This window comes from Zootoca vivipara, chromosome 8 (assembly GCF_963506605.1).
Source record: "Zootoca vivipara chromosome 8, rZooViv1.1, whole genome shotgun sequence".
NCBI classification, from domain to species: Eukaryota; Metazoa; Chordata; class Lepidosauria; order Squamata; family Lacertidae; genus Zootoca; species Zootoca vivipara.
The window spans coordinates 21,376,552-21,400,998 of NC_083283.1; the positions used below are offsets into that span (position 1 = coordinate 21,376,552).

The following is a 24,447-nucleotide window of genomic DNA, read 5'->3' on the forward strand; positions in this document are numbered from 1 at the left end:
ATGAGCTTTTGTGTGCATGCACATTTCTTCAGATACACAGATGTATCAGATGTATCTGTGTATCTGAAGAAGTGTGCATGCACATGAAAGCTCATACCAAAATAAAAACTTAGTTGGTCTTTAAGGTGCTACTGAAGGAATTTTTTTTATTTTGCTTCGACTCAGACCAACACGGCTACCTACCTGTATTTTTAAAAAAAAATATAGAAGGTTACAGCTTAGATCCTCAAAACTACAAAAGGCTAGGAAATTAGCTTCATAGGTACTGTGGTCTATATGTTGTCTCAAAGGTCTATTCTGATAGGGGGGGAAGAAGGGGAAGGGAAGGGGATGGAGTTCAATGCTCAATTTATGCAGAATCTCACTTTATAAAATGCAAGCTACCGGTACTATTAGATAATGCTCAAGCCTCAGATTTGAAAGGTACCACCCTGAGTAGAAACACTGAGGTTAAGTAAATTCCCAGGTAACATGTGAACAGTGGTTGGCTTCACCACTCCCCACCTTACTTTACTTGAGCATAATAATAATATTAATAATGAAGGATAGGAGAGAGGTATATAACAAAGCATCCTGTTATGTAAGCTAAACAACTGATCTGTGCTATACTTGTATAAAAGTAGCTACTTTCAAAACTGGTTCTGATTCAAGAGTCCCTTTCCATTTCAGTGTTTAGACCATAACATAAAATATTACTAATGGCCCAAAAATTATGAGCCATTGCACCTAAGATTTTTATTTTATTTTTACAAAAATAGCTTGTCTACTAGACCCAATACAAATGCCTGCAGAGAAGCATCTGCACCAGTGACCACCCAGTATTCTTACAATACAGTTGCAGTTCATAAAGACAGTTGCACAGCTTTGGCAGAGGCAAAAGCAGGGTCCCTATTACATTTCTCAGCAGCATTCCATGGGCTGTTGGACCACATAAATCAGAAGTGGATGTACATGTGTACTTGCCAGATTTGATAATAAGAAAGGGGCATGTGAGAAATCCCCATTTCACAAAAGAACCCCTCCCCCCAAAAATAAGACAAATGAAAAATTCAACCCTGCCAAAAACCAAAATAGGGAGATACCTTGGTAAGTACCAAAAGGGGACTTCTGAGGGAGATGTAGTATCCACTGGCACCACACTGGAGAACCTAGGGTAATTCTCTGGCCTGCAGGTCAGAGCTGACTGATAAGAGCAGCAAAGGCAGACACTGGGCTATGCTTCAGCCACAAGTGCTCAGGTCACTGCTTGTACTTTGCAGCCTAAGCCGATTCTCCAAGAATGAGACTGTGCTGTTATTCTCACATGGTGCATCAGCTTCTCCCTGCCCCTGTGTGACCCACCTATTTATGATACAGTAAATAGCAATGCTAGAAGGTTGTAGTTTTATAACACAGCTCAAGATACCTTCCATCTCCACTACTGCAATGCAGTGTGACATAAAGGTTATAAAAAGCAGTACTTACTTATTCATTATCTTTTTCAGATCAAACTTACTGCTAGCTAGGACATGTCCAAAGTTTGAAGAGGAAGCTGTTGCTAGGCCCCTCACAATGAAATTTTAGTTTTACCTGAAGTGCGACCAAGGAGGATATTGTGGCACCTCCTTGCAAAGTAGAGTGCAACAGTCATTTCCAGTGTAACACAGACTCCATCCATGAGCTGAAATGACTCACGTAGCAATTTTCACCGTTTTAAGCATTTGAACTATGACCAGACTCCTGAGCTTTCCTTGAATCTGAAGAGGAATGGGCAAACAAGACTGATCCCTTGGGACTGCCTGGCTGGGAAACATCAAGGTGCGGATGACCAACTTGGAGGGGAAGGGATTCAATTAGATCACTTCTGGGAGTTGTCCTGTTATATGCATACAAAAAAAAGAAAGAAAAGACATTATACATTGAAACAGATGATAAACTAAATACGCATCTTTTTAAAAACACAATAGGTCCTATGAACTATTCGGAGAATGATGTTATTAGGCGGCCTATATAATTGCTGTAAATCAGGGATGGGGAATCTATGGCCTTCTAGTTGTTGTTGGTGTACTAAAACTCCCATCATCCTTAACCATTGGACATGTTGGGTGGGGCTGATGGGAGATGGAGATGGAGTCCAGCAACATCTGAAGGGCCCCAGTTTCCCCATCCCTGCTGCAAACAAAACAAACACTCAGGTTTAAAAAATGGTGATTGATTATTAGGCATGCCGTTTTCAACTAAAGTTTTTGGGTAGCAGGGATGGAAAAAGCCTTTAGTAGAAAAGCTGCTATCACTCAGAACTAACAACATGGGATATATTTGTCTTTGAATCAGGCATCAGGATCAGTGTTAGAAATTGAGATATGAAAGCTAGGAGCTAAATGGCACCTTAAACCTAGGTTATGGGAGTAACAATGGAATGTTTTTAAAGTGTGCCTACACAAAATACAAAGCTGAAAATGAATGAACTGCAGCTAAAATATTATGTTCATTTTTCACATGGTCTAGTCCTTCCCCTGCCCATCTCCCTAATTTTCTTAAGAGGGTCTCTTCTCCAGTCTTCAGAGAGTAGCTGGAAGAGGGAGGTAGAAAAAGGTCCTCCTTTCCTTCCACTCTGCAGTTTTAATCTGAAATCTTAGGCACAGTACTGCGCCCAGAGCTCAGAAACTGCTTGCACTAATGAAATTCCTTGTCACTTAATGCACCTAGAACAATGGGAGTTTCAAACACTGATCAGGATTCTTACAGTATAACCCAGCAAATTCCAGATCCTGGTTCTGCACCAAGAGCAAGGGACCTTTGTCTTTGCTGCATGATTGCCTACATTGCTATGAAAACTTAATGAAAATACTGTAGAATATTTGGGTATCAAGGTGGACCAAAACACAACTTCATTAAAGTAAAACAACATTTGTTTTCATAATTTATCAGTGTGCACTGAATTTTTACAATATTTATGCTGTTTTGTGGGAGTTGAATCTTTTTATAGATGCATAACTGAAACGTAAGGACACTGAGCCACCTTGTGCAAACATGTCAGGTCTCCCAGATCCAATCCAACAAGAGTGCACAGGCTCCCACACTGGGAGTTCACATGGCAATTCATCCAACTGGGCCCTTGATTTTCTCCTGAACTGCTTAGTCTCACTGTTAATATCTTCTACCTTGGCTTGTATCCTCTTAAATTCTAGCCAAGTATCTGAACAATTACACCTTGCATTCTATATTCAGGTGTTCAGAGGTGTGCGTCTAAGACAATGTAGCTACCATTGCTTACAGATTGGTTTAGGTGCCCACTCCAGCGCAGATGCTGCAGCTCCATGGAATAAAAAGCTTGTTTTCAAGATTTATTTTCCATTTCCTGCTATTTTAAAGTAAAATGCAGTATTTTTCTTTTCTGGTGGTAGTAACAACCAGCATGCAATAGTTAAAAACACATAAAATTAAGGGAAAGGCAATTACCTTCCTTCGACCATTCTTTTCATGCTTTCAGATAAGCTGGCAATATCCTGTGTGTTGTCTGCCTTCCCTTTCTTTTCTAGCTGTTCCAAAGCCACTTTAGGGCTGGGTAACATGTGCAGTGCACTTTGTTCGCTGGGGGCAAACTCTTCCCCTTTCACTTTCTGGCTGGCTGTTCCATCTGCTTCCATCTCTCTCTCAGACGTTTCAGGACAGCTTTTGATCTCAGTGAACGTGTCTTGGCTTAAGTAATCATGGTTTGCGATGGCCATGGCAGAAGTTCCGTGATTGGTTGTGACAGCTGTGCTGGTCCCCATTGACTTTGAAATCACCTTCAGTTTGTGAGAGCCGGATTTGTAGTGCTTCTTTTTGTGCTTCGCTTTAGAGTTGTGCTTCAAGAAAAATTCACATGACTCTTGCAATACTCTTCGGCTTTCACTGATTGGACTGATTGGGAGAAGACAATACATGGTGATTACAACCCTCCTCCATAACTATTTAGATGTGCTAATTGCATTCAGATGTGAAAACCCTTATCATGCTGAAGTCAATGTCAAAACTACCAATTTTAAGATGTGACACACTGCACTCTTAACTCATTTTTTATTTTCTTTCATAGAATTCTAGAGCTGGAAGGGACCCAATGGATCAGCTAGTCCAACCCTCTGCAATGCAGGAATTACAGCTAAGAATCCCTACAGATGAACATTCAGCCTCTGTTTAAAAATCTCCATTACAGGAGAGCCCACCACCTTCTATGGTAGCCTCTTCCATTGTCAAATACCTCTTACTGTCAGAAAGGTATTCCTTATGTTTAATCAGAATCTCCTTTCTGGTAATTTGAATCCATTAGTTTGGGTCCTACCTACCCTTCAGAGCAGGAGAAAACAAGGTTGCTCCATCATCCATGTGACACCCTTCAGATATTTCAAGCTGGCTATCATAAAAGCTCTGCTTTCTCCAGACTAAACATATCTAACTCCCTCAATCACTTCTCAAAAGGATTGGTTTCCAGACCTTTTATCACCTTGGTAGCCTTCCTTCTGCACATATTCCAGCTTGTCAATATCCAACTTAAAACTGTGATGCCCAGAACTGGACACAGTAGTCCAAGTTGTGGTCTGACCAAGGCAGAATAGAGCAGTAACAGTTATTTCCCTTGATCTGGACATGATCCTTCTGTTGATGCAGTCTAGAATTGCATTAGCTTTTTTTGCTGCTGCATCACACTGTTGACTCATGTTGATCTTCTGGTCTACTAAGACCCCTAGGTCTTTCTCACAGGTACTGGAATCAAAGCCAGATGCCCCTCCATTTATATGGAGCAAGTCTATAAACTATTTATTGCTCCCATCTTTACAAAGGGTTGGAAATACCTTATCTAGTGCACAAGATCATGCTACAGTCATTTTAAGAGCTACTGCATTTTCCCCCAAATGTTTTAATTACAAGAAGGGATGTGAGAATGCATGATTTGCTCCAGGACATTGAGCAAGTTGGCACCACAGGCCCGTGTTCAATATTCTATGCAAGTAGCATCTGAACCACAATCCTGCAAGTACAAGAAACTTAGTTCTCCCTTAATTCTTACTTACTCAGCCACTCTCTTGGTACAGAAAACACACAACTTTATCAGACACTAGGCCTGTTGGGAAGTTTTCTCCACCTGTATTTTATCTTTATCCATGTCTTCATCTCTTTGCCCTTCAATAACTTTCCTAGTGAATCAAATGAAAGATCCATCTGGTTCTACACCATGAGAGGCAGGCAGATATTTTATTTATTTATATACCGTCCCATACCCAGAGGTCTCAGGGCGGTTCACAGAACCCGTGAGAAGCTCACAAGAGGGACATCAGGGCAACAATCTCCCTGGCAACTAATATTCAAAACAATATGATCATGATTAACATGCTCCCATTATCCCTAGCTAGCAGGACCAGTGGTCAGGGATGATAGGAATTGTAGTCCAAAAACAGCTGGAGACCCAAGTTTGGGAAACCCTGCTTTACACTTTTGGCCCACTCTGCTCCTTAGTCTTCACTCTTATTGCCTGCCCTCACCACAGAATCCCAAGTTGCTCAAAACTGGCTTCTCACTTTCCTCACAGAATCTGTATCATTTGCCAAAATTGTAGCCATTAATGCATTGAACTATTGGAATATTAATCAAATCACAGCAACTCACTCAGTGGCCAGAAATGGTGCTCCAGGTTTCACATTACTGCATAATATGGTTGTACATGTACAAGTGCAATATTTACCTTAAAGTAATAACACTCGGGATGTGGGTAAATAAATCTGACTACCTGGGACAAACCAGCAGGGTAATAAGGGGCTGTATTTGATAGAGAACATCACTTTGCTAAGACACACATATGAAATAGCTATACAATAACGGAAAAAGAAGGAATATGGAAAGGAATATACATCTTCATTGTAAAGGAATGTGGGCTGAAGGAGTTGAAGATAATTGCTTGCAAACCTTGAGTAAAGAAATTTAAAGAAATACAGAAATCTAAAAGCCGTATTAAGAATTCAGGATGCAAAGGAGAGTACTGTAATGGAAAAAAGTATTCCCAAGAGAACTTACACATAGCCTACATAAAACTGTTCAAAATATACTCCAGAAGAATTTAAACTGAATAACAGACCACTCTGTGGGAGCTTAGAGAAAATATTATTCTCAATTTCTCCTCTTCCTGAGATCAATCTCCAAATAATTATGCAATACCAAGCATCAAGAAAGACTGTATAAAAATATGGCATAGCATTAAAACATTCATGCTAATAATACAGGCTGTGAGAAAGGAGATAGAAAATCTGACCAAGTCACAGCCCTGCTGCTCAGGATTAAACTGCTCAGCCTCTTTTGCAAAAGGAGAAAACTGGCCATTTTACCAAGGAAGATTTGGTTTGGGAGGAAATTCAGCATCTGACTAACTACAGCTTTAAAAAATCCCCCATGCAAGGGCACTTCCAGACCTTGCAGTTGGTATTGCCTATAAGTTCCAATTCGAAGGCAGGGAGGGGACACTTAAACAATGATGACAACAGGAAGTTCCACATCAAAGATGAGAGACCACATGTTTTCGGGGGGGGGGGGGATTGTTTTTTAACAACCTGCAATCCTATGAACAAAGTCAGGAAGCAACCCAAGATTCTCTCTGTCTCTCTCTCTGTCTCTGTCTCTCTCTCTCACACACACACACACTTTTAAAACACGCCAATTAACAGTGCCCACTAACTTTATCTTGTTGTTTTTAAAATATTACCACAAAAAATGTGTCTTACTCTCTTTTGCGATTCCTGTTGAAGAAACTTGCCCATTCTGAGCAAGTCTTCTTGCTTCCCACCCAGAAAACTGGAGAGATGCCAACAATTAAAGTCATAAGGTATTTCATCAGAAACAAAATTATTTCTGGTCTTGCCAATATCTTGACCTGGAAAATAATAACCATTCATTAAAAATTCAAAAGAAATATGGTTTTTCAACCCTATACTGCAAAGTAGAAAATGAATACAGTAGTGATACAGGAGTTTGCAGTTTTATATCAACTAAGCCGCACTCAGGCTTAAACAGCTTTAAGAAAACGAGAATACTGTACCTATGCTACACACTTAAAATAGCTTAATCACAATATTTTGTCATCAAAACTCCAGAAAATGAAATGCTGCAAGCGTAAGCAGGGAGAATATGATGCTATGACACAGTACTGAATGGTGTGGTTTTAATTTATTTAGAAAATGACACAAAAATAATAAATAAGCCTCAGGGTAGGGAACCTCCAGTCTGTAGCCAACTTTGGCCTGCCAGAGGTCCCAGTTTGGCCTCTCAGGCACTTTCTGGCAAAGCACCCACACCTGCCATACTTGTGGGGCCACTGCCTGCATGACTTCAAAGGAACAATGGCGAGCTTAAAGTGAGCTCCCCACTGTTCTTTTGCTGGAGCAAGGTATACTCCCCCTGCCCAGTAGTTGGTGGTGAGTGGAAGTATGCCTTGCTCCAGGATCATGATGGGGTTTGCATTGAAACCCCTACTAGAATAGAGGGAAAATGTATTAATGAGAGAAAAAACACAACACATAAGAGTTAAGTTACTCCAGCATCACAAAACTACAATTCCATAAATCCCTTAGGAGAAGCCTGAAGAAACTTCTTTAGAACTTGCCTGTGTTCTTAAATGTTGAAGACAGATACACTTAAGTCACAAAAAATGTGGCCACAGCTGTATAGAAAGGAGAAATGCATAACAAGTGTAGCTAATTCTTCTAAGTGCTCAGTACTAACCAATTTCTTTAGTGATACTCTGTACAGTAACACAGTTGTGTCATCTGAGTGCGCAGGAAAGACGATGGAACTGATGGGCTGAAGTTAATTAGAGGTGGCAGGATTTTCAGAGTGCCTTGGGGGTATGTACCAGTGTCTTTTCTGCTGTTCACTGCAAAATTAATCCACTCTTGTGAAGAACAGGCTCAAAAAAGGGCAATGATATTTAACTCAAGTGCTAACTTGCCTGTCTTACCTAGCACTCAGATTTTTATTTTGTATAGCTTGGCTAATTCAGGTCTCTCCATTGCCACCCTGGCCTATTTTTATTAGCTTCAGGATCATTTACTAGCTGATGCCAGAAATACTATTTTGAGTAAATAGTTATTTTAAAAAGCTTGAACCAAGCTGAATGTAATAATCTAATAAAGCAAAACCACTAAAAAGGAAATGCTCTGATATAAGTATTTTTTGCTTAAATAATCCATATCTATATACTGTATATAAAAATGTAAAAGGGACATGTTTGTTGGTCTCCACTTTTCACCGAAACCGTTTGACCGGTTGCGTTCAAATTTGGACACAATATCACATGCGGATATGCGAGGGTTTGCATACCATTTGCGTAGATAGATGTCACACCTGTGGCAGGTAAAGCAGGTAAAACACACTGTTCCCAAACACAAAACTCAAGACAGCCGGGGATGATGGGAGCACAGGAGAGGTTGCAGAACAGCGCCCTCTAGTGATGGCTACACTGGTACTGCAGCTAGGAAAGCTTCCCTCTCCACAGCATCTCGGCTCGGGTTTGCAGACTGGGCCGAGGGGGTGGGATAGGTCATGGGTCGGGACAGGGTGGGGCCAATCACAGGGATGAGCCACAGCAACGCGTGGCTGGGCCAGCTAGTATTGGAATAAATGCAGTATGAATCTAGGTTGGGATAGTCAAAGTGGTCCCTCTTGATGTTGGGGACTATAGCTTCCATAATTCCTGACCATTGGGCTGTCCTGCCTGGAGCTGATGGAAGTTCACATCTGGAGGCAACTATATAAGCCAAAATGAACTAACATTTTCCTAGTTATAACTAGATCAGAGGTTGCTATCTACAAGTATAAACTTCTGTTTTCATCTTTTTCCATTTTTGAGTGACTTAAAACCTCACTTTTATATGCAATGTAGATAACTTTCACATCTATTTTAGTGGGATGAAAAAAAGCATGTTTTAAGCAACAATATTAAAAATGACTTATCTTCAATATGAACAGATGGGCGTCAAATCTGAAGGATTATTATCTAGCAGCATATTAGTTTTGCTGTTGTTTTTAGACAGTCTTTTTAAATTTTCTCCTTAGGAAATAATAGCTAGAAGTCACTAACATCTTCAAGGAGGGTTCTAAAGAGAATTTTATTCCATTGCTTTGTACTCAAAGAGTTTATACTTTCTAGGACAATATTAATCGGAGGAAGACTGGATTCCACATTGAACACTAGGTCAGGACAACTAAGAGGCTTTAGAACTGAAGAATAATAGACAAAGCAGTATCACAGTTGTTGCTGCAATCAAATCCCCAGCATTGCATATATGTGCAGCAGCAGTAACAAATACCAATATTCTTAATTATTCAGGTACCTGTATAAATTGTGCAAGTATTTCACCCTTACCTGATAAGGGCAAGGTATATGGAACTTAACGCAATGGTCATAAACCCAAGTGGTTTCCCATATCTTCCTGTACACCTGCTCGTAGATATAACATCCCAAGAGCATCACTAAAGGTACCAGGTATAAGCCACTGAAGACACCGATTCGAATCATGAATTTCTTCAGCTTTTCTTGATTCCTGCCATCATTCTGTATAACTTGCCGCACATGATTTAGAGAAATTATGCCTGCTAAGAGGAGAGACAATCCAACAAAGACACAAAGGCACAAAGGCAAAAGGACAAAATATCTGGAAGCATCCAGGTCATAGAGGCCAACAAAACAAACCCCGCTGATGTTGTCACCTTCCACTTTGTTCATGGCAAGCAGCATAATGGTGAGAAAGCCAGGCATGCCCCAGGCAATTGCATGGAACCACATTGCCTTTTGCTCAATAGCTTCACAACTCCACTTTCGTCCGGCAGCTAGGAACCAAGTGACTGTGAGGATCACCCACCACACAGTTCCAGCCATGGTGAAAAAGTACAGAGCCATAAAAACAATTGTGCAGGCTTTGTTCTGAGAACCAAGAACAACTGTCTCTCCAAGCTGCAGTTTTTCATCTACCTTATTACAGGCAGTTCTGTTTCCCAGGACAAACCCAAGGAAGTATACCAGAGACACTATGCTGTAACAAACAGAATAATATATTATTGGCCTCTCTGGGTATCTGAACCGCTTAACATCAATCAAAAACGTTAGGAATGTGAACAGAGTCGCGCAAAGGCAAAAAATTGAAACAATCCCAATGAAGCTTTTGGCGACATCTAGCTCATGATTATTGAAGTACATGTTGGGACAGGGGGGTGCACAGTGATCAATTCCCAAAAACTTGTAGCCTTGGCCACCAGAGGTCTGCAGATGACGTGGACACCAAAATCCATAATCTCTTCTGGGCTGTCCTGGAGTCTTCTTAGTGTCATGGGATTTTGTAGTGAGAGAAGGAGTGACAGCAGCAGTTTCATCACAATCCTCCAACCTAGAAAAGGAAAGAGAGGAAATGCAGAGGGACCACTCGGTGCCATTTCCCTAGAGGCTCAGAGCACATACTTCAGATGCATGGTTATCAAACTAGACTGGGACTGGGATCACAAAGAATAAAAACAGATTTTTTAAAAAAGGAAACATAACCTCAATTACAGGGGCGAGGAGCCTCCAGCTTGCGAGCCAATCTTGCTCCACCAGGGGCTCCAAGATTACACAGCCAAGGTAGTAGGATTTAGTCCATTTGCCGATTTAGCAGGGATTAAAACCCTGGACAAAAGTGCCATTTGAAGCAGTGCATGCCCACAGATCTGAGGGAGCAGGGAGGTACATATGAGAGGAAATGCTTGTCTATGCAGACCCCAGACCAGGTAGATTTTTTAAAGTTTTCATTAGCACTTTGTACAGGGCCTAGAAGCTAACAGAAAGCCAGTATAGATATGCTAAAATAGCTGTGGCCTGTGTCAGTCAAGAAGCAACCCACAACATTCTTCCAACCATCTTTCAAGGCAGCTCCAGGAAGAGTGATCTGGAGTAGTCATTGTAAGAGTTTTCCAAAGCAAGTATAGCTGAGGCCAAACACTTGCCTGAGAGATGCAGCCATAAAACCATAGAATTGTAGAGAAGTAAGGGACCACAAGGATCATCTCGTCCAGCCTCCTGTAAATATGCAGCTGTCCCATCCGGGCATCAGACCTGTAACCTTGGCATTATCAGCACCATGCTTTAACCAACTGAGCTACTCGGGCATGACTGGCCACTGCTTCCATTGCTTTATATGTATAACACAGATTTTTTTTTAAGTATTAAAGCTATTTATAAATGCTCTTAAAATAAAGTGGCCTCCAAATGCACATGTCCTTTATAGGAGATATCATATTATGTGCTTAATGACCATGGCAGAAGAAAAGACAACAATAAAGTTCTTCTTCCAAAGTGCTTCAACTCTGAGATGGGGACTCAAGGTATGAGTTTTTCTTAATCCTTCAATCTTCCTCACCCCAGTTGCTATTTACCAACTACCATGCATGCAAGTCCTGTAATGATCTTTGTTTCCTATACAGTATAGATGAGCAAGAATCTGAAGCACTAAAGAGCTTGTACAGAAGAGAACGGAAAAGTTGAAGAGTCTAGGTTGAAATATATACAGTATATTCCTGCGTATAAGACTACTTTTTAACCCAGGAAAATCTTCTCAAAAGTCAGGGGTCGTCTTATACGCTGGGTCGAATTTCTTATACAGCGAGTATATCCCAAACTCTATATTTTAACTGGAAAAGTTGGGGGTCGTCTTATACGCCCAGTCGTCTTATACGCTGGAATATAAGGTATGCAAAGCAAATTAGCTTATTCACTTCATCAGATATACACTTGGTCCAAGCACATGCATAAACCTGGCAGTGCTCCTCTCCCCTTGAAAGAGCAGGCACACTCTTCTCATCACAAATAATCCTGGGGAGTCCAATTCACAACTGTTCTCCCTAAAAAAAAAAGGGAATGAAAGAACTGCATGCGCTCAGGGTGATGGGTGTCATCACACAAATAGATTGCAACAAAGAGCATCTGTTTATACAGAAGATCATCTGTGTGGAGGAGGCACACATGCTAATACGTAACAAACAAAGAGAAGTTTATTGCATGAATGTATGGACTAGGACTTTGTCTTAGGTCAAAGTAAAATACATTAGAAATAAAGAGAATTAAAAACACTGTACCTGCTGCATTCAAGTTCCTCATTCCAATTAATTCCAAAAGTGTTTATCACTTGTTTACAGTCAGAGTACACTCTTTCACAGAGACTTCGGCATGGGTGAATCACACGCGATTGATCCAAACAGGCAGGCACAAATGCTTTGCAAAGAAATGCATGAATATCTGGTGAGCACTGGACATTCAGAAGAGGAAGGAAATCCTTTGGGAGAGGAAAAATGGTACTTTGATTAGCACATCTACAAAGAAATCAGAACAAAGCAACGTTGGCTCTAATCAATGTAGCCTGCATTCTTTTTCTTGTAAAACTGACACTGTCTTGTTACAAAATTTGAGTTACAAAAGATTAGTAAAACATTAGATTTCAGAAGTGGAACAAGTGTTAAAATGGAGGTCGAGGGCACTCCAGCTCATTTCCTCTCATCTGCCTTTGCCAATAGCCATGTTTCACATTTCCCCATCTCTCCTACTGCTGCTGTTGCCCTGCATAGGGAAATGTAGTCTTCAAGGCAATGCCAGGTTCCTAGAGCATCTTGCTGAGCAGAGGAAAGGTAAGTTTGGAAGTATATAAAAAAACTGGAGTGTGCAGCAAATGGAAAGTTGTGACTGCAAAACATTGAATTTGGACATTTGCACCTTGCAATTTCTTTCCAGTTAGATTAATGCAACTCCCGTGTATCTTAACATGGTCAACATAAAACTTTTTAAAACATCAGGAAGCAGTTGGCTCCAGGGAGAACCACAGAAGCCCACTGCAACAGCTACTGAAAGCCCATAGACCGTGCAAGATTTCTGGAATTTAATTTTGACAGAAATGATCAACATTACTAAAGAAACTACTGTTTCTTGTCCAAAATTTATGTTACTGAATATTTTTGATGAAACCAATGTATATTGTCAAACAGAATTGGTCTTATATATGATCTTGGCAGCATGAACTGTAATTGCAACTCAATGTAAAAAAGCCTAAAATCTTACACTGGATGCTTGGTACCACTCACCTCTGGAATATATGTATAGTAGGGTAAAACCATGCATAATTTGAGATTTCAACAAGGACTACAACCTCCAGACACTTCCTATATGATTTAGCATATAAGAACCATCATTTCCAATACAAACCTCTTCTAAAACAGGCCTGGTAAATCTAGATTCTAGAACTATACTTGATAATCTGATAACGTTGATAGTCTTTACCTGGACTTTGTTATTTTAACCCATGAGCAACTGTACTCATGCCTATTTTATAGTTTTGTTTTTCATCTGTTAATTTTCATCTGTTGCTATAACTGTTCTCTTTGCTATATATGAATTATAAAATGAAATAATAAAATACTTGACCAAAAAGCAAGCCCACAGAGCAAGAAATTCAGCACCAAAAGGCTTTTGGGAGTTTCATGCTATAGGCATATATATAGACTATTTGTTTAAGGAATGTATGCACAGAATGACTTCATTTGTTTATTTTATTTATTTCATAAAATTTATTCACTGTTTGTTTATATAAAAAAACCCTCAATGTAGTTTACAAGATAAAACAAAAAATAAAGAAAAAATTACAACCCTACTTTAACACATACAAAACTTAAAATACTAAAAGAGATTAAAATTGCCTCAACTTTCTAAGCATCTGTGCTTGTTTAAACAAGAATGTTTTTAGCAGGCATCAAACAAAAGTCAATGAATCCCTTGTTTGGGGTGTGGAGAAAGCAAGAAATAAGTGTATATGTATTTATACACACACAACCACACCTGTCAGCAATGGTGAGATGAGGAAATGTAGCTGCTGCCACTGTAATAAATTCCAGGTTTCTAGTGTGAACCCTATAGTAGTCACATCATATTTTGTTTCTTGTAACCATGTTACATGTTTAATTAAATATCCAGAGCCCTATTGCTCATTTTGCATTCGGTAATTTCCTTCTGCTAGTTGTTAAAAGTGACAGATGATGCTTTCCAAAGTACCAGGTTCTATGCTTACCTAAATGAAATAATTTTATTTTGCTTATTATATTCAATGGCCATCTGGAAAATATATAGACATATTTTCCCTTTACTGTTCATATACAGTACATTAAATAGGCCAACTGGAAACTTTCCACAAATGTAGGAAGTCCACATTTCCCAACAACCATCAAAAACAAGAGTAGAGGAAAACACATTCTCTAGTTGAATTGTTAGCATGAAGTGGGTAGTGGAATGCACAATAACTGAGATCATTCCTCTACAATAATCATTGCAAAAAGTTAACTTAGGCTCCAATCGGAACCCCGCTTAACTTAGGACAAAGAAACAACGAACCCATGGGTTTTCTTTTCCCCAGAGTCCTTGGTGCTCCTGAAAATCTGGTTTTGTACCTAACAAAGTTTATGTAATTAAGTCCACAAACATGCTCAAGACCACCCAAAGAGCTTCATGTATATGTATGGATTTGAATCCAAACTTCTCCTGGCTAAAGCCAACAAATTATCCCCTACATTTACACCACACTATCAGGATCAAGATGATATAATTATTGCAGCTTTCAACATTTATACACTGCATATTCACAGACGCAACTGCCTTGTGATCTTAGAACTGCGAAGGTATTTCTCTGGGTTTAGTGCAAGTGAAATCAGTTGAAAGGTTCCAGTCAAATGCAAGGGAGGCCATACAAGTGCTAGACAAAGCAATTACTTGACTTAGGCTAGACTCCATTAAAGTTTCATTGTCAAACCATAGTTTTGTAACTGAACAAAAACTCCCCTTTTGTGTCTCACCCTCTCTAGGTCAGCACCCAAGTCCTTTGTCTCTGGTTACAAGCCAACTATGATTAGTGGTAATGCAATCATGCCAGTTAGATGTAACACTGACCACAATTAAAGCTAATTAGGAAGGGCGGAGGAAGAGGAGTAGGCAAGCCTATGGAGTGCTCATCATTACCAAACCACAGTCTGGCAACTGGGCACCGAACCATACCAATGAGTCACAAGCAAAATTACTGGATCCAAGACAGCAGCATGGGGTTCTGGGTGGAATATAAGATATGACAGTCTTCTTACATCAGCCACTGCAACTAGGAAGTTGTGCACACAGGCATTGCACACACCAAGGTCGCCCCTAGTGTCCATCCATAAGAGGACCTTGACACTTCGTAATCTGGCAACAGCAGTATCCCCACCCTCCTACTGAAATTAGGCTTCAAAAACCCATATGTGGTAACCCATAGAAGGCTTTTCCAAGCCTAAGTGCTTTGGCTGGGGTGATGAGTGGTGTTCCACAGCAAGGAGAGAATAAGCTTTCCCAGCTGTGAACCATAAAAAAATGTTCCCTATGCTACAATTGCTGTGGCGTGGAGATGGGGCGATCTTCCTGTCAACTGCAGCTGGGGGGAAAGCTGAACAATGTGGCCTTGGAACTTCCCTCCCTAGCTGTATTCTCCAGAAATATCACACTCATCCTTAATTAGGCAGGGGGGGGTTAACACTTTTCAAGTCTAACTGCTTGGCTGAGGGAGTGTGTGTATGTGAAGATGCATCACGTGTGGATAGGAGGGGATAATCTATTGGCTAGGCAGCTAAAGGTAAAGGTAAAGGGACCCCTGACCATTAGGTCTAATCATGGACGACTCTGGGGTTGCGGCACTCATCTCACTTTACTGGCCGAGGGAGCCGGCATACAGCTTCCGGGTCATGTGGCCAGCATGACTAAGCCGTTTCTGGCGAACCAGAGCAGTGCACGGAAACACCGTTTGCCTTCCTGCTGGAGCGGTACCTATTTATCTACTTGCACTTTGACGTGCTTTCTAACTGCTAGGTTGGCAGGAGCTGGGACCATGCAATGGTAGCTCACCCCGTTGCGGCCTTCTGATCGGCAAGCCCTAGGCTCAGTGGTTTAAACCACAGTGCCACCCGTGTCCCTAGGCAGCTAGTGCACCTTTTAATTCTTACAAAGGGTGAGATGAAATGTGACTAGTGCACTAGCTGCCTAGGGACACGGGTGGCACAGGCCCAAAAGGGTTAGCAACCCCTGGTCTAAGTTAAAACACTGGACTTGGAAGCTACACACATTCAGTAAGACAAGTCACATTTGTGTGAACTGGAGGCGCAGTATCATTCACTTTCTCCCAAAGGAAAGAATGATGTTTAAAAATAGCTTTTCTCTCAATGACATGTATTATCCCTTTCTAACCTACCATATGTATATGCATTACGTACTTCACATAAACCATACCTGACTTCCAAGCTAGCTTTTCAAACTTCTACAATTTAAGTTAGGTGACTAATCATTCTGCTTTGCAATTCAACTTCCTAGTAAGCATGTAACACATTACCTAATTAAACTGTTTGTTAAGCAACTGTGACAGTACTGCCCATACAGATCGTTAGTTATATTTTAAATTTAATGTACCGTGTCCCAAGAGAAGTTTCAAGATACAGAACAGCTGGAGTGCTTGACTTTGACCAGGGAGAGCAGAGTCCATATCCCCGCTCAGACTGAAGAGAGTGCGACTTTGGGCAGAGACACAAGTTTCTTGCAAGGTTGAGATAATTCCATGCATACAATGAATACAGAAGCCATGGAAACATTTAGAATTTTGACAAGTGTTGCAGTCTCCAACCCCACTGGTTCCTTCTCTTACCCTTATACAGTCAGAAAGAAAAAGTATGTCTGTACCAACAGTATCTCTCAACATGGAAGTGGCAACTTCTGAACTAAAGAAATAGAACAGTATGCCATAGGATTTTAGCTAGGTCATAACTGGTTTGCATTTTTATCTATGATTTTAAAACAAGGCCTTTATTTGCCACTGTGGCCATTAAACTATGTCTATGACATGAATTATAGCTTTATACAGTAATCCCAAAGCAGCTTATATTAGAACTGACAACTGAAAGGGAGTTGTTGTTTTCCTGGAAAATAAAATTATTAGGTTCATTTTTGGTAAGGAAATTATATAAAATATTGATTAGAAATTAATACCAAAGATTTCCTGGAATAGCATATATATTTAAAATCCGTAATACTGTATTTTCACCTTCTCAACAAATGTGAGCAGGCGATCTTATTCCCAGACTGGGAACTATTGTTGAGAAATGTGACTCACACAAGGCTGCCCATCAGCTACTTTCCATACCCAGAACTAATTTTTTAAAATTCATCTTCATAATTAAGATTCAGTTATGTAAAGCAGAAAGCAATGTTCAGTTGATACATTAAAACGCATTTGCAGCTATCTTAGCAAACTGATTGGATAGCAAATAAATCCTTACCTTCAAATGATAATTTGTTCTCCCTACTTGCAACTAAGTTAGAAATTCATTTGGTTAGAGAGAACCGCTAAGTACAGATTTATGAGTAACTGAGGAGAGTCACTTGGGTGTGAGTTATGAGGCACCTTTAGCAGTGGTTTTAGTGTTTATAATACTCATGGTCACGGCTCTGAACACTGACTTCCAAGTAGGAACTTAGATATAAACCATTTTCAATCTAGTTATCAGATGGCATACTGAACTGCAATTTGATGGGATACCTGTGAAAAGAGCTGCTCCCCTCCTTGTGCAAATACAAAAGCTTAATATTTTTTTATTTTTCTTGAGAAAGACAAGGTGCAACACCACATGCTGGAATGCCTCCCTCTCACTGGCAAGAGAGGAGGGTATTCTAGCAATGGTGGAATCAGTGGGGTGGGCGAAATACTGCCTCTTGTGCTTCTGCCACCTGAAGTGGGCACTTTATCCCACCTCACGAGCAGGCTGGCTTTGGTCGGAGGGTTGCATTCCCTTCTGGACTCACAGGCAAAAGTGGGAAAAGCAATGGGCAACAATGAATATTATATTTGTACAGTAAACTAATTCCTACATACTCCTCTCTATCTTCTATTCAGGCAGGCAAGAACACTTATCAGAGCTCAAGGACACATTCCAGTCAGGCACAAACACTCAAAGGAAGGGGCAAAGCAGAGCCAATAACTGAGCTATTAGTCACAACTAAAAGTGGACTGCATTGATTCGGGATGAAGCAGTTTCATCACCAGTATGCTGATGCCACTGAGCTATTACAACAATATAAAACTGGCCCAGGTTCAAGACTGCTTAAATGTATGACAATTTAGCCTGACCGAAAGCATGGTGCAAAGTTAACTTATCTGAAACAAAGAGGCATTATAGAAATAGTTTTTGAGGAATATCAGGATAGCAATTTCACAGTAGCACTCCATGGTGCAGAGAATTATTTTTATGGATCAAAACAGCTTAAACCTATTATTTCAGTTCTCAACTCTTCTACTTGTTTAACTTTTCCTTTCTTCATGCTTCCATCATGTGCTCTCTCTGTATGTGTTGGTCTTTAAGGTGTTACAAGACTTTTTGTCGTTTTCTCAAATAGTGGTAGGTGGATACCCCAGAAAGGCTCACAATCAGAGCATGATAACAATGGCTGAAGACATTAAGACTTTTAAAGGATGAGTCATCATCATGCCATTATCACTATAGTTACCATTTTCTGTACCTTTTCAAGTTCTTTTTTTTTAGGACTACACAAAAGTTGCACAAAGTATGCTAAAGTAGGTACACTATATTTTATATTGCTGTACTTGCTGCTGCTTTCAAATCCCCTCCCTAATAATTCCAACCGAAAGCATACAAAGTATTCCAAAAGCGGGTACACCATAGATGTACATAATAGCATTACAAAGTTTCAATGTTTTTTCCAAACTCCCTTCCAATAGTTCCATCACTGAACTTTACTTTTATCACTCATAAAACTTTTTACTATGACCCTGAGGTCTCTCTCCTTAAACAGCCTGTTTAGACTTCCATCTAGCATGAGTTTTGTTTTGTTTTTGTCTCAATGTTACATTACTTAGCACTTTGTTCATTAGATCTGATGCATGCTCATATACAGAGCTAAAAGTCTGTCTACTTATTAGTGTTTTAGTCTTGTTTTACAGCACAGTCCCATGCAAGCTTACTCGGAAGCAAGTGCCTCCAGCTTCAATAGGATATGCTCCAAGAAAGTGTGCTTAGAAATGCAGCATTAAAAGACATATCCTTTAGAACACTGAATGTGAATCAAGTTTTGTTCTCCATTCCTACATGTACTGACTTGCCAGTTATATTACAAGAGAATAAGGAATGCTTCAGTGCAATTTCTAATTGCACAGGTACCTTAATTTTCCTGTCACAAACAAACATTTGCTTGTGTTTAGAAATCTTTATATATGAGAAACCACCACCAAAATATATACCACCAAAACTATAAGTGTCTGACAGAAATTAAAATAAGGATTCAACAGTACAGATGGTTGAAGGATGCACATCTTCCTTCCAGGTGAAATGGGAGGGGAAGGGAAGGATGAAAATAGCAATGTGCCCCTCACTTGTGTTCTTATCATTCCAAATATCCAAAGTCTACCCGGGATTGGCAGTTTAATGCTTTTGGAGAATTATTATAAATGTTAATATTTAAAATAAACACTAACACATACATATTAAAACTTCTAGGGAGAACTGGCAAACACTAAACAGAAATCTCTTCTCCTTTCCCTTGCTCTGTAGCAGAGGCTGAAGCACAGGAAGGAGGAAGAACATCCTAGCCAGGAAGCCCACAGAAACCACCCTCAACACCTCCTCCATCTGCAAGCAAAGGAAAGCAGCAGCTGCTCCCACTACCTCTCTTGCTCATGGTATAGATCAGCGTTTCTCAACCGCTGTTCCGCGGCACACTAGTGTGCCGCGAGACGCTGGCTGGTGTGCCGCGACGTGCGGTGACGAGAAGGGCGATTTGCATTGTCACGTGCCTGGCGGCCGCCAATTCTGGGCCTAATTCTTCCTGCTCCAGCACCCAAATAAAGAACACATGAGCAGGTACAGGCTTCTAGAGGGAGAGGGTAATTGAGCATTCAGAGGCAACTATCACTTGCCCTATCTTTGACCCTATTGTCTCTTCATGCTCATGCTCTCAAAGCTGGTGGAATGGTGAGGACAATTGGGCTCATTCCTCACCACTGTACCATGCAGAGGGAGAGTGCAGGTGATCACGTGAGAGATGTCTGCTTTTTCCATTACCAACGCTCTATAGCTGCACTACCTAGAGAGAAAGGATCAGCAAGCAGGCAGAGCGCTTAGTCAAACTATTTTAAATATTTAGATCAAGTAAAAAGACATCCTGGATTGCTTCAAAATTGTAATTAATGTTCACTACAATTACTGGAAAGCATTGTACATAGTAAACACCACTATTAATAAAAGGTATTGCCTTCCCTGACAGAAAAAAGAATTTATTCTGACACAGCCTGCTGAAAAATATGCATATTTTTAAAAGTACTTTTTTCTTTAGAAAAAAATCCCATGGTAATTTACACACCTTCTAACAATTCATTGATTGACTCAAACTCACATGGTTAAGTTTCTTTTTAAAAAAATTAGATAACATCTCTAATTCACAGGCATGTTTGGTCAACCCCACCATGGAGAATTGTGAATGTCTAGTCTGAAGGAGTATGTTAGAGACAAGAATCAACTTCAGAGAAGCTTAACACTCCTTTCATTTACCATAATGAACAAAACTTATTTGAGTAGTTACTACACCTATGCTTTTATACCCAGTTAGGAGATCTGTGGAAGAGATGCATCTCATATTTTAGAACTTTATGGGCAGCAATGAATTTTTATGCCAACTGCATACAGATGCCAGTGGCCTGAGGGGATACAGCACAAGTCTGCCTGCTATAAACAGTCAGGAAGCTCAGATGACTAAACACTTTGAAGATTTAAAAAGGTAATACAGAAGATCTTCTATACATTTCTTCAGACAGGATCTAGGAGCTCTTTTGTAAATTTTCAGGCTAAAACCATGTAAGAATAGACCCTAAAATCTGATCACATGCCCATACTGTTATGTTTGTACCTGCATCTCTCTCTGATTTTTAGGTGTTTGGTAATTACCGGTATTTCAAATGGGACGCGGGTGGCGCTGTGGGTTAAACCACCGAGCCTAAGGCTTGCTGATCAGAAGGTCGGCAGTTCAAATCCCTGCGACGGGGTGAGCTCCTGTTGCTCGGTCCCTGCTCCTGCCAACCTAGCCGTTCGAAAGCACATAAAGTGCAAGTACTGTAGATAAAAAGGTACCACTCCGGCGGGAAGGTAAACTGCATTTCCGTGCGCTGCTCTGGTTCGCCAGAAGCGGCTTAGTCATGCTGGCTGTACGCTGGCTCTCTCGGCCAGTAAAGCGAGATGAGCGCCGCAACCCAAGAGTCATTCACAACTGAACCTAATGGTTAGGGGTCCCTTTAACTATTTCAAGTTTTGTTTCAGAACACTAGGTTTTTCCTCATAATGTGTAATATTTAACATGTCTTACCTAGAATTCTTTTTACTGCCAGAATCACATTTGTACATATAACAGGAAAAAAAGTTATACCATGTACGGTAGAGAAATAACAACTCACCCCCATTCTGGCAGCTGCAGTCTGCTGATCATAGTGCCCCATCACATTGGGGAAAAATGTCATATTGTAGGCCATTCCAGAACATCTTGGGATAGTAATGGGTTCACATGTGAATAAGCTATGCCCATGTGTCAAGTTTAAGATTAAGCTCAAAGTCAGAAGTACAAAGATACCCATCTTCCCAGGCATTTCACACTTCAGTGTCATGTCATGATCAGCTTCTCCACAGGATACTTTGTTCACGGTCAAAGTAAACACATATTCCTTTTTTAATTTCTCAGAGACTGCAATGAAATGGCAAGACTGGATTTCCTGTTTCTCTTCATATTCTCATCTGCCTGTCTCGATTACTTGAAAGATAAACTTTGCCATTTGTGCACTGTAAAGGAAAAAAGAACAGTTAACAATAGCTGTAACTGCTTCAAGATCTTTGAAACGCATCAAATAGAAGTTTAAAAAGCAAAAGCTTACAAATACTTTTAGAAATAAAGTAGGCTATTATTACCATACACCTCCCCAAGGCAAAATACAACTGGATCAGTTGTTGACAGCAGTGAATCAGGATAGCTCAGCTAATAATCAGTTACAGTACTAGTATTCTGCACAGTACAAGCCTATGCATGTTCATTCAGAAATAAGTCTCACTACATTCAACGAAGATTACCTGGGATTGCAGCTGCAAAGACATACTACATGTTACGAAGAACTAAACCCCACAGGGTAAATTTCTCAGAAACACCTTAAGAAACTTGAAAGACACACCCCGATTTTCAAATTGTAGGTCAGTCATAACTTCTAAACATATAATTTAGACATATAAGCAGCAAACGTCAAAATACAAGTTTACAGGAGGGCCCTCAATACAGCCAATACATTTACAGTTTACAATGTGGTTTGCAAAAGAACTGCTTGCATTACAGCGCTGACTGAAGAGCTCTGAAACTTCTTCCTCATCGCACAGATGAACCAAAAGAGGGAAAGATGCCTACATACCAATTAAGCTGACGGCAGACATTTCAGAGGGGAGAAAGCTCACGTTACAACGTGAATATAGAGACGGGTACGATCTATTCTAACAGGTATGTTTTCAGCCCGATTCCGCCCACACTTTGCAACTACCGAGGCTCTCTCCGCCTCAGAAATCAACTCCCTTCCTTCCTTCCCTCGACAATGCCTCCATAGCTTGAATTGCAGCCAGCATTTCCCCTCCCTGCTTTACCACCTAGAGATGGCCTGGTAGAAAGGCTCTGGAAAACTCACACGCCGTTTCGTGACTTTCCGCTTGTCCTAATACAGCTATTTCACCCGGATTTGGAGAAGACTTGAAACGAGAGAGACTACCAACGACTTTGCCCTGAAAGCTCTTCGAAGTCGCCTTACCTGCCATGGAACATTTTTCCCAAGATGCTCAGAACGTAGAGAGGAACAGAAAACCCGGATTTAATTAAGTCCTCCAAACAAGCGGCCTCTTCTGCTTCTGCTGCTTCTCCAACGCCGCGCTCAGCGCAGTGGAAGAAGAAACTCTCTCACCTGCCTCCCTTGGGCCGCCCCCAGATACCAACACAAGGCGTCGTCCTTACCCCGTCCCGTCGGGTCCCTCAGACGGGAAGAAACCACAGTGGAGGGGGCGGGGGGCGGTCAGCTGGGCGCCAAACCACGCCCCCGTCCCTCACCTGAGCGGCTCGGCAGAGAGCTGGCGCCGTACCTGGCCTCGCCTCAGGGTGCCAAACGGCCGCGCGGGCTCACGGGTCCTTTCGACGACAGAATGCAGGGCCAGCCGAGACAGGGAGGTGGTGATGGTGGTGCTAGAAGAATCGCGCGATATTTGAACGACCGGTGAGAAGGGCGAGGGGGCGGGGCTGGTGCACCTTCTTGGGGCCACCCGGATCCCCTCCCCGCTCCCGCCTCCCCTTCTCTCCTCTCCGCCAAGATGGCGGCGCCTCACCGGCGTCTCTTCCACTTCCCGGGAAAAGGCGTGAAAATGAGCACGGGGGAGGCGGAATCGCGTTTCTAATGCTCCTCCGCTTTTTTTTTCTTAAAGGCAGATAAACCTCTGAAAGTAGGAAATTAGCTTAGTGGAGAGGGAGGACTACGAGATCACAAGCTTTTCGTCCTTCTGTGCTATTTCTTTGCGTGCAGGGAGTTTTTGGGGTTTTTTTAAAAAGTGGGCAAATGATATTCTTCACCTGCATGCCGAAATGCCAGAGTGCACTTTGCTGTTAACCTGCACACCGACGGTGTCTCCTCATTCTGCATTTTGTTTCAATCTAGCTTGGTACTGGGCGAAATGTTGGTTCCCGGTGTCAGCGGACCGGAAAGTCGAAATATCTCGGATGCCCATTTGTCATTGAAGTCAACAGGATTGTTCGTTTAATTATTATTATTATAATTTTATTTTGAAGTAAATCTATTGAGAGTGATGTAACTTTTAAACAAAAACTAGAGTGTTTCTTTCTAAGGCTAAAGGAAATCTTAGCCGCACAGTAGTTCTTGTTTCGATAAATAAGAATGTAGTTCCAAATGTAAATGTGAAGCTAGAGAAATTAATTTAAAACATTTGAGATATTAAAATATCTTGAACTTTGGGAACCCGCACTGCTAAAACATAATAAAATAGCAATATGTTGAGCCCCCTTCTTCAATTTAAGGACAAGTAAACATGAACTAGGACCCAGGTGGCGCTGTGGTTTAAACCACTGAGCCTAGGACTTGCTGATCAGAAGGTCAGCGGTTCGAATCCCTGCAACGGGGTGAGCTCCTGTTGCTCGGTCCCAGCTCCTGCCCACCTAGCAGTTTGAAAGCACACCAAAGTGCAAGTAGGTAAATAGGGACCGCTCTGGCGGGAAGGTAAACAGCGTTTCCGTGTGCTGCTCTGGTTCGCCAGAAGCAGCTTTGTCATGCTGGCCACATGACC

General features: G+C 41.1%; 1 protein-coding gene across 4 annotated transcripts; it reads right to left on the reverse strand.

Moving 5' to 3' along the window:
- Window positions 1-61: 61 nt before the first annotated feature.
- On the reverse strand, window positions 62-23,458 carry FZD6 (frizzled class receptor 6). 4 transcript variants are annotated; one of them, XM_035124543.2, is made up of 7 exons: window positions 23,239-23,458; window positions 21,534-21,912; window positions 12,109-12,305; window positions 9,371-10,388; window positions 6,732-6,880; window positions 3,442-3,885; window positions 62-1,855 (listed from the first exon to the last, which is right to left on the reverse strand). In XM_035124543.2, the coding sequence occupies exons 2-7, from the start codon at window positions 21,738-21,740 to the stop codon at window positions 1,693-1,695; spliced, it is 2,178 nt and encodes a 725-aa protein (XP_034980434.2). In that variant the 5' UTR covers window positions 21,741-21,912; window positions 23,239-23,458; the 3' UTR covers window positions 62-1,692. The 4 variants fall into 4 exon arrangements, with proteins under 4 accessions (XP_034980434.2, XP_060133660.1, XP_034980433.2 ...); XM_060277677.1 differs by having other exon boundaries at window positions 23,207-23,458; XM_035124542.2 differs by having other exon boundaries at window positions 23,114-23,252.
- Window positions 23,459-24,447: the final 989 nt, after the last annotated feature.